Consider the following 10,534-nt stretch of genomic DNA (forward strand, 5'->3'; position numbering starts at 1 on the left):
GTGGTTGATTATGATTTGTCTTTTCTAACTTTAGTTAGTGTGTAATGTTGCTGTTTGAGCATAACCAACATCTGCAAAGTTACAGCGCTCAAAGTTCAGAGCAAAGGGAGATATTTGCTTTTAAAGAAATCACTTTTTAAGGACTACAACAAACGGCTGGTAGAGACTACACCACATTCCTCCCGGGTTAGTGACATCACCAACCCTAGAATTTACATAAACCCCGCCCCCTGAACACGATTTATAGATTATCAAGACAGAATATGCTAATCAATGACTAGAAGATAACTACACATCAGCTACATAAATTCATCAACTAACCATTCAGAAATGTCCTGTTGCTTCTACATGTTGTCACTTCTTCTCGAGTCTCTCCATCATTGTCTGACTCCGGTTTGAACATAAAAGGCTAAAGGTTTTTGAAATTTTCAGTGCATGTGTGTGTGAGGTAAAAGGACACGAGCTCTTGAAGCTCATTTGCATTTAAAGGGACAGACACAAAAACGGTGCGTTTTTGCTCACTCTCAAAAAGTGACAATTTTAACATGCTATATAAAAATATCTGTGGGGTATTTTGAGCTAAAACTTCACAAACACACTCTGGGGACATCAGAGACTTATTTTACATCTGGTGAAAAGGGCATTATACCACCCCTTTAGGTGAAAAGTTGTTCATTTATCCACATGGATATATAGTATGCGTCACTTAAACGCTATGATTGATCGCATTGCCTTATTTAATTCATTTATTAATGTGCAGATTACTGATGTTAAGGGAGTCGGTGACCTTTTAAAGTTTACGTTCAGATAGTTCAGGATATTTTTTTGGCTGAAGCACCAACAATGCTTCATTACTTTTGGCATCAAGAGTTCATCTAGTACATCTACACACACACACACACACACACACACACACACACACACACACAGATCTGCCCCTCCAGACATTAATACTGACGACTGGGGAGTTTTTTGTTTGATGTTGCATGTGTGCATATACACACAAAAATAAAAATCCTGTTACATTTACAGTAAATAACTTCCAGAAATTCAACATAAAAATACTGACAATGTTTCCAGTTTTACAGGATGCCTGTATATATGTGACCCACGTCACCAGTCACGAGTCGCACGGGTATATCTGTGGCAATAGCCAACAATACACTGTACGGGTCAAAATTATCCATTTTTCTTTTATGCCAAAAATCATTAGGATATGAAGTAAAGATCATGATCCATGAAGATATTTTGTACATTTCCTACTGTAAATATATCAAACATGTATTTGTGTGAGTGAATGCAGCACAATCGCCAACATAAATGAACAACTTTAAAGGAGATTTTCTCAATGTTTCGATTTTTTTGCCCCCTCAGATTCCAGATTTACAATAGTTGTATCTCAGCCAAATATTGTCCTATCCTAACAAACCACACATCAATGGAAAGCTTATTTATTCAGCTTTCAGATGATGTATACATCTCATTTTCAAAAAAATTGGCACATGTGACTGGTTTTGTGGTCCAGGGTCACATTTTACAACTTATAACTGTTTATTTATATTTCATTAGGTAATATAATGTTAATATACCTACTTTAACTACCAAAATCGTATTTTACCTTATGCACCGATAACCACCACAATAGTACAGGTGGCACAATACAAAGCCACATGATGAATCAAAGCTGATCATAAACGGCCTGTTTATAAAACATGGTCAATAATAACAAGAAACAAAATTATTGATAAGAAATGTAATCTTGTTTTATGTGTAATGCAGGGACTTCTGGGATTTTTTTATACAGTTGTTTTTTATGGTAATTCATAGTTTTTATGTAAAAATAAATTGACAGTAAAATTATATATATATACACGTGTATATATATGTGGGTGTAATTTTACTGTCAAATTTTATTTATTTATTTTTACATAAAAACTATGTGCGTGTATATACATATACATATACATACACCGACATACACGCATACATATACATATATATATATATAATTTTATTTTTTTGTTAGGAGCTATTAATCACGATTAATCGATTTGACCGCAATAGTATATATATATATATATATATATATATATATATACACACATTCATTTCCATAATTGTTTAAATTAAGTGAACAGGTATTTTGCACAGTATTAATTCCAAATCACAAAAACATGTAAATCGGTGTAGATGAGTTCTACTCTAGTTAAATATCATTTTTGGCTTTAAGATGAATGTTCTGTGCGTTATTAAACTGGGATGAAGCACAAAGGCGTGTAATGATACTTCAGGATCTGCTGGAGCGTGAACTACATTAAACCGGGGCTTGAAGAGCCGATACAGGCCAGCTCTCTCTCCCAGAATAGAGAACAGCATCGTTCTGCAGGATTATAAGGCATCATGTGTTCAGTGATCAGGGCCGAAGTGTGTGTGTGTGTGTGTGTCTGCGTGTGCATCTGAGTGTAAATCACTCGACTCGGGCAGTTTGTCAACAGAACTGATCAAAAGCCCTTTTATAGACGTGGGTGTGTGTGTGTGTGTGTGTGTGGGTGTGTGAGAGAGAGATCGGACACATCCCATCATGTGTGTGTGTGTGTGTGTGTGTGTGTGTGTGTGTGTGTGTGTGTGTGTGAGAGAGAGATCGGACACATCCCATCATGTGTGTGTGTGTGTGTGTGTGTGTGTGTGTGTGTGTGTCTGCGTGTGCATCTGAGTGTAAATCACTCGACTCGGGCAGTTTGTCAACAGAACTGATCAAAAGCCCTTTTATAGACGTGGGTGTGTGTGTGTGGGCGTGTGAGAGAGAGATCGGACACATCCCATCATGTGTGTGTGTGTGTGTGAGAGAGAGAGAGATCGGACACGTCCCATCATCTATCAGTGTCAGCATTTTACCTGCTCAGTGATGTTAGTCGTAAAGAGTATGGATTGAACGTGATTAAAAAAAGAAAAGCGATAAAATAAAATTCGGATTCAGGAGGGTGTAAAATGGAAAAATATGTATATATAAAAAATAAAATAAAAACATACTATTCAGTAAGTACACATTAAACTGACCCAAAGGTGACAGTAAAGACATTTATATGTCATGGTTTCCACAATAATATACAACTGTTTTCAACACGGATAATCATAATAAATGTTTCTTGAGCATCAAATCATCATATTAGAATGATTTCTGAAGGATCATGTGACCCTGCAGACACACTCATACACACACGCACACACACACACACACACACACACTCATACACACACACTCACAGTCATACACACATGATGTCATTTTATTGATGCTGAAAATTCAGCTTTGATCACAGGAATAAATGACACTTTACTAGATATTCACAGTTATTTTAAATCGTAACAATATTAGGCCTACTGATTCTACTGTATTCTTGCTCAAATAAATGCAGCCGCGATGAAGCCTTAGTTTTACTCAAATCTATCAGCAGCAACACGTTAAACAGCTTTCTTCTAGTAAAAGAGCTTTAAAATGTTCTCAGACACTCAGCAGTGTCGTCGCCCGTGTATCCAGCGAGTGTGTGTGTGTGTGTGTGTGTGTGTGAAGGTTTTCTCCTCTTGTCTTGCAGAAGTTGGCGGCGGAGTGTCAGAGCGCGGGATACACTGGCACCCTGATCCCGTATAAGTGTGATCTGTGCAACGAGGACGAGATTCTGTCCATGTTCTCCGCCATTAAGACGCTGCATCAGGGAGTGGACGTGTGTATTAACAACGCTGGTCTGGCTCACAACGAACCTCTGCTCAGCGGGAGCACTGAAGGATGGAGGAACATGATCGATGTGAGTATCATTACTACTGACGTCTGAAGCCTCAGGAGAGACTGATTTGGAGACTTGCAGTATTACAATAGTCGTAAAGAGTAATGGATTGAATGCGTTTCAAAAAAAGAGACGCTACATATGTACATAGTACACATTAAATGGATCAGAAGTGACAGCAAAGACATTTATAATATCATGGTTTCCACAAAAATATGAAGCAGCACAACTGTTTTCAACACTGATCATAATAATGAATGTTTCTTGAGCAGCAAATCATCATTTCTGCTCGCCTCTTCCACTGGCTTTAAACCTCATCCTTCCCTCGGGTCATTTTGACCTGAAGCATTTAAATGTTAAACAAAAATTAAAAAATTGAGGGTTCATCGGAGAGGTCCAAGACCCCAGGACTTTTGTCGCACTTGAACCACGAATACACACAATTTATTTTAATTTTTTTAATGGATTCGAGGAGTTTTGTGGTTGAAATAAATAAAAAAAGTAACAAATCCTTCACTCGCGGGTCAATTTGACCCCCTTAGGAATGAATGGGATGCGAGGAATGCTTCAGTACACATAGAACAACCTCAAAATGCTCAAAATTCAAACTAAAAATGCTAAAACTTTACCAAAAATGTTTTTTATAATGTCTACATGTGTATCTGAATGCACACTGAAGTTAACTGACTTTAGGACCCAGAGGAACAGCTCGTTTGCTGCATATAGAGATATAAGGCCATCAAGAGTCATGAAATATCATCTTATATTATTATTTTTCCACAAGAGATCAGCAAAGACACTCAATATAAGATATTGTGAGTTATTTTGAATTTAAGTTAAATGTGAGGAATGTGCTTAAATTATTATGTATTTATTATTTATTGATAAAATCTTGTAATTTAAAGATAAATTAAAAAATTAGAAAAAATATTATCAAGATGAAATGAAATAAGCTTTCTGGAGTAAAAAAAAAAAGAAAAAAAAAAGGATAATTTTAAGGCTTCGGGTCATTTTGACCCGCGAGGGAAAGATGTGTGCAGTTAAATGGATGAATATGGGCACTTAAAAAACACTTCATTTAATTGTTTACTGCAGTTCTGTTCTTACTCAAAACCGCAGTATGAGCGACAGATGCATTACAGGAGCAATCCCGCCGCGCAGAGAGGGAAACGCATGGCTCGAGGTCAAGGGTCGCGTCCCAGGTCAACCATGAACTGATTACAAGCATTGGAAGTCACTTTGGATAAAAGCATCTGCCAAATGCACACAGTGAGAGTGAAGACTGTAGTCCGGTCCAGGGAAGATCAAGGAGAAATGAATTGCCAGTGTGCCATTTTTTATTTCTTTTTGCTTATGTGGAAGATAATGCATTGCATTCTGAGCGAGTTTGCATTGATAATCATTCATTCATTTGAAGATGTGCCATAGTCACCCATTTTTCCCCTTATCTAGTTATCAACTCTTTTTTTTTTTTTTTATGAATTCTTTCACACACATTAATTTTAAGATTAAAACTTGCATTGCATTTCAAGGCATTTTATCAGTTCATGCATTCTCTGGGAATCGAACCCATGACTGTGGCGTCGCTGCTAGAGCCACGCTTTACCGTTTGAGCTTCAGGAATGATTTTGGGGTAGAATAAGAGCTGGACGTCACGTGATCTGGATCTTTATCATCCACTCATTCACCATGTGCAGGTAAACGTGCTCGCTCTGGCCATCTGCACGCGTGAGGCCTACCAGTCCATGAAGGAGAGGAATGTGGACGACGGACACATCATCAACATCAACAGGTACTGCACTCCTCAAACTCCTCAGACTGTGTGAAAAAACATCTCCACTTCATTCAACTGTAGAAAAAAGAAGCTAAACTAGTGATCGTGAGGCGGAGCCATGGCATCAAGGTCCCTCCCACAATCCTCATTCGCAAGCACAGCTGTCAATCATGACGTTACACCCCAGTGTTCATAGCATCAAACAACGAACTAAAACCAAACGTATTGGAAAAACAAACACTTAAACATACGTCTGCGTGATAAGAACTAACTATAACTAAATTATTTGAAGTGTAATTGGATTTTTTTAGTTTGGCTTTCATGGAGAGGGCGGGGTTTATGACATGCACTGCAACCGGCCACCAGGGGGCGATCGAGATGCTTTAGCTTCACTTTCAGGACGCTTGGTTTGAGCCCTTTAATACACAAGTCAAATCATGACACCTTTATTTATATAGCGCTTTTTACAATACAGATTGTCAAAAATGATAACACACACACACACACACACCTGAGGCTGTTGTTCATCTTCTCTGGCAGTATGGGAGGTCACAGGATGGTGCCCAGCGCTGACGAACACTTTTACTGCGCCACCAAATACGCTGTGACCGCGATGACAGAAGGATTGAGACAGGAGCTACGGGAGGCCAAAACACACATACGAGCCACGGTGAGCACACACACACTCACACATTCCACACACGCAAACCGGGTCTTGACTCTCAAACAGGCCTTGAAAGGGCTCTCAGAAAGTGAGGATTGGCCAAAATGTCCTCACTTTACTCTCTTTGTCCTCACTCTGATGGTCTAAAACTCAAACCGGTCCTCACACATCAAGTCAGCTTTATTTCTATAGCGCTTTATACGATACAGATCGATTCAAAGCAGCTTTACAGAGATAACAGGAGAATTATGAAAAAGGTGTACTAGTTCACACTCACACACACACACACACACACACACACACACACACACACACACAAAGATAGTTATACACACACTCACACACACACTCATACATGCACACACTCATAAACAATCACATATACACACACACACATACTTTATACAAACACACTCATACACACACACTCACAGTCATACACACACACACAGACACACTCACACATACATACACTCTTAGACACTCACACACACACACACTCACACACACTCACTTGCTCGTACACACACACTCAGACACTGACACAGTCACTTGCTCGTACACACATACATTCTCACACACACACACACACTCAGACACAGTCACTTGCTTGTACACACATACATTTACACACTCTCACACACACACACACACACACACACACACACTCATACACACACATACACACATGCTGGTATGCATAATTTAGATCATGGACTCCCAAACAAAAAAGCTAATAATTAATTAAATACTAAAAAAGGAAAATTATGACAAAGATTAAATATCTTTAAAATGACAAACTTGTTTTTAAAAGATGAAATGTTTGAAGTCAATCACAGTAATATTTATAAACCTTGTCCTTTTCCCTAGAGTATATCACCTGGAATAGTGGAAACTGAGTTTGCCTTCCGGCATCACAACAGCGACCCCGAGCGAGCTGCGGGTGTGTATGAGAGTATAAAGGTAAAGAGACGGCGCGTGTGTGCGTGTGTGTGTGTGTGTGTGTGTGTGTGTGTGTGTGTGTGTGTGTGTGTCTTCATACGTGTCCTGATGAGTCTCTGCATCACGGGTGTTTGTCTTCTACAGTGTCTGAAAGCAGAAGACATCGCCAGTGCCGTCACATACGTCCTGAGCGCGCCTGCTCATGTTCAAGTGAGTCCACGATAAAAATATACAATACCTGCAGTTATTTGATCAAAATACAGTCAAATGTGATATTATAACAATGTAAATCAGCTGTTTTCTATGTGAATATATAATAAATTGTAATTTATTCCTGTGATCAAAGCTGAATTTTCAGCATCATTACTCCAGTCTTCAGTGTCACATGATCCTTCAGAAATCACTCTAATATGATGATTTGATGCTCAAGAAACATTTATGATTATTATCAATTTTGAAAACAGTCATATTTTTGTGGAAACCATTTTTTTCAGGATTCTTTGATGAACAGTAAGTTCAAAAGAACAGCGTTTATTTGAAATATAAACTTTTGTATCATCTTAAATGCTTTTATTATCAAAAGAATTAATTTCTTTTAAAAGACAGTATTTTGAATTGTACTTTATAACAGTTTCCACCAAAAAAAAAAAAAAATATTGAGCAGCAAAAAAAAAAAAAAAAACTCAAACCAGTAGTTTATATACATGCATTCACAAATTGTGGATCCATGATTTCAGTGGGCGAGTATTTAAATAAAATCAAGAATATGCAAATAGTTAATAAAATATGCCATGATTTTTTTTAGTGCAGAAATCTTATACATGACTGACAAATATACATCACTTTAAAATGACTAGTTTGCTTGTGTTAAAACTATGGTTACCACTTTAGGGTCCAAATCTCACTATTAATAGCTGCTTATGCATATTACTAGGATTATTAGTACTTATAAAGCACTACATTAGTAGGCCTACTACATCCCTTAATCCTACTAACCTTAACAACGCCCTAACTAACTATTAATAAGCAGTAATTGGGAGTTTATTGAGGCAAAGTCGTAGTTAATAGTGAGAATTGGACCCTAATCTAAAGTGTGACCAAATTGTGTAATCTAGATGGATGGAAATATAACATGCAATTCAAATGCATAAATCCTAATTGTATGCTGAACTGTTTTTTTGAGTGAATATCCTGTTCAGACAGACAAATCAAATCAGAGCCTCATCATCACACTCATGATCGATATCCTCTCAGCTCTGCAAAGATGTTGCATTCGTCAAATGTAATAAAGGCGTTGCTCTCTGTTCCCTCAGATCGGAGACGTGCAGATGCGGCCGGTGGAGCAAGTGTCGTAGGAACGGGATCGGGAACTGGCGAGACCTGCTGGACAGAACATGCACAACACCTCGTTTTTAAAGAACTGATTGAAGGTAATTGGTTTGGGTTTGCAGATCACCGGATCACATCTGAGAACGTGACGCGCGCGCGCGTTCGGGAGCGAGCCGGAGAGCGCGATTACCTCAGATTAAATGTACAGATGCACACGATCTGCTGCTGCTGGCTCATACAAGGGGAAACTTTCAGCCTTTTAATGCGGGAAACTGGAACAAAAGATGAAAAAGTGTTTCTGTTTGACACTGTCATCTGTGAACGCTCATACAGAGATGAGTATGCCATGAATTGCACATCATTTTGCTCTTTTTTTTATTTTATTTTTAGGTCATATTGCATATCTGTTAGTTTGAGAGTGTGTGGCGATTGTTGCTCGGTGCGGGTGAGGTGATGTTAATTACTGTATTAATTTTAGTCAAACTTGAATTGTATGTAGATGTGGTTCTCATACCGTATTTACCGTGGATTGTATACCGTGCGTTCCTTTTGAAGCGGCGAGTCGCGAGCTTTTATGAAATGAAATCAAGCGCATGATTTTCATATTTAAGGGAGAAGCCCGTTTGATTGCAGTCACACTCCGAATCAGGAACCCGATCAATGTTGGTTTTTACACTGAAGGTATGACACTGGCTTCGAGTATGGAAACACTGTAGTGAACACTTGAAAAGAAATAATACTTGATATGATCTATTCTTACTGACTGAACATGATGATTATTGATTATGGATAAATTCCTTTTCCTTTTCACTGTTTGTCACCTCAACGTCTCAAAAAAAAAAAAAAAATCCCAAACTTGTTCTTTTCGGTTGAACTCTTTTATATTTGGGAAAATATAGCCTTAATTTAACTATTCGAAGTTTGAATAAAATATGAAATAAATCAAATTCTCAGGAAACCTGTCCAGTTCACATTTGCATTTATTTGTGACATTATTTCATGGAAAGAACGTTTTCCCCCAATTCTAATTACCATAATCCATTAGTATTTATTAATCATGGTACTATTTGTTGTGTTGCTTTTATGCATATTTTATGTTTTGAAAAAAACAACAACATTAAATTCTTTCTTTAATTTTTAATATAATAACTAAATACTGTAATGTAATATTTAAATTCTAAAGTATTTAATATGGTGGTATTTAATATGGCAGATTTAAATTTGGAAAATAATTTAATCGAGGTAAGTTTTCTATTAATCACTTAATGTCCGTAATTGCGATTTAAAAAAAATAATGTCACAAGGAAAATTTTTTATTAAATAATTACATTTTTGTTTTTAGGGTGAAATGTAACCTGGACATGTTTCTGTGAGATTCGCTCACTTTAATCTTCTAAATGTACTCAATCAAGTCTTAATCTGAAGGTATTTTGAAACGTCCCTCTGTTATAATGTGTAAATCCACATGAACTCTTGCCAATGTTAACGGTATTTGGTTTGTATATTTTTAGCATGGGTTAATTATGAATTTGCATGAATGTCAGCTTTTAACTCTTATAAAAACTGGAGATGTACAAAATAAGGAACTATTACTGTAAAGGGCCAGTGGTTGAACGCACTGAGGTTAAAGTTCAGCGCCTGGACCCTGAAGAGGAAGGCTTTATCTCATGTTGGACTGTCCTTCAAACATCACGCCCAGAACGGTTACAAAACACCTGATAATGACAATAAAAACACAATGGGCTCAACAAATGACTCTTGCGTTCTTTTTCTTGCCTTGGTCTGAGTTTGAGATCTTTAATTTGAATGATGTCAACATGAAATTTTTACAATGTTGTGTAATGCACATATAGTAAACCTTAAAAGTGCTTCTTTTTCCAGGTGGATCTTGTGAAGTTCATGAATCTCAGCCAAACTGTAGATATTAACTCTTTCCCCACCAGTGCCAGCATTTAAAAAAATATATTTTTCACAAAATTGGCCCCCAGAATATTTTGTTGTATGAAAAACTGAACATATATATCAAAAGAATTGTATTCTAGC

At 37.3% G+C, this 10,534-nt stretch overlaps 1 protein-coding gene across 1 annotated transcript in view; it reads left to right on the plus strand.

The window, feature by feature from the left end:
* dhrs11a (dehydrogenase/reductase 11a) overlaps nt 1-10,461 on the plus strand; it is a 26,747-nt gene extending 16,286 nt beyond the window's left edge. The window contains exons 2-7 of the mRNA XM_084413465.1: nt 3,594-3,803; nt 5,480-5,574; nt 6,097-6,226; nt 7,091-7,183; nt 7,307-7,372; nt 8,476-10,461. Of these exons, the coding sequence (XP_084269591.1) occupies nt 3,594-3,803; nt 5,480-5,574; nt 6,097-6,226; nt 7,091-7,183; nt 7,307-7,372; nt 8,476-8,517 (636 nt within the window). The 3' untranslated portion in view covers nt 8,518-10,461. The remainder of the gene's footprint in view (nt 1-3,593; nt 3,804-5,479; nt 5,575-6,096; nt 6,227-7,090; nt 7,184-7,306; nt 7,373-8,475) is intronic.
* Nucleotides 10,462-10,534: the final 73 nt, after the last annotated feature.

This window comes from Rutilus rutilus (genome assembly GCF_951802725.1).
Source record: "Rutilus rutilus genome assembly, chromosome: 7".
In the NCBI taxonomy this organism is placed as follows: Eukaryota; Metazoa; Chordata; class Actinopteri; order Cypriniformes; family Leuciscidae; genus Rutilus; species Rutilus rutilus.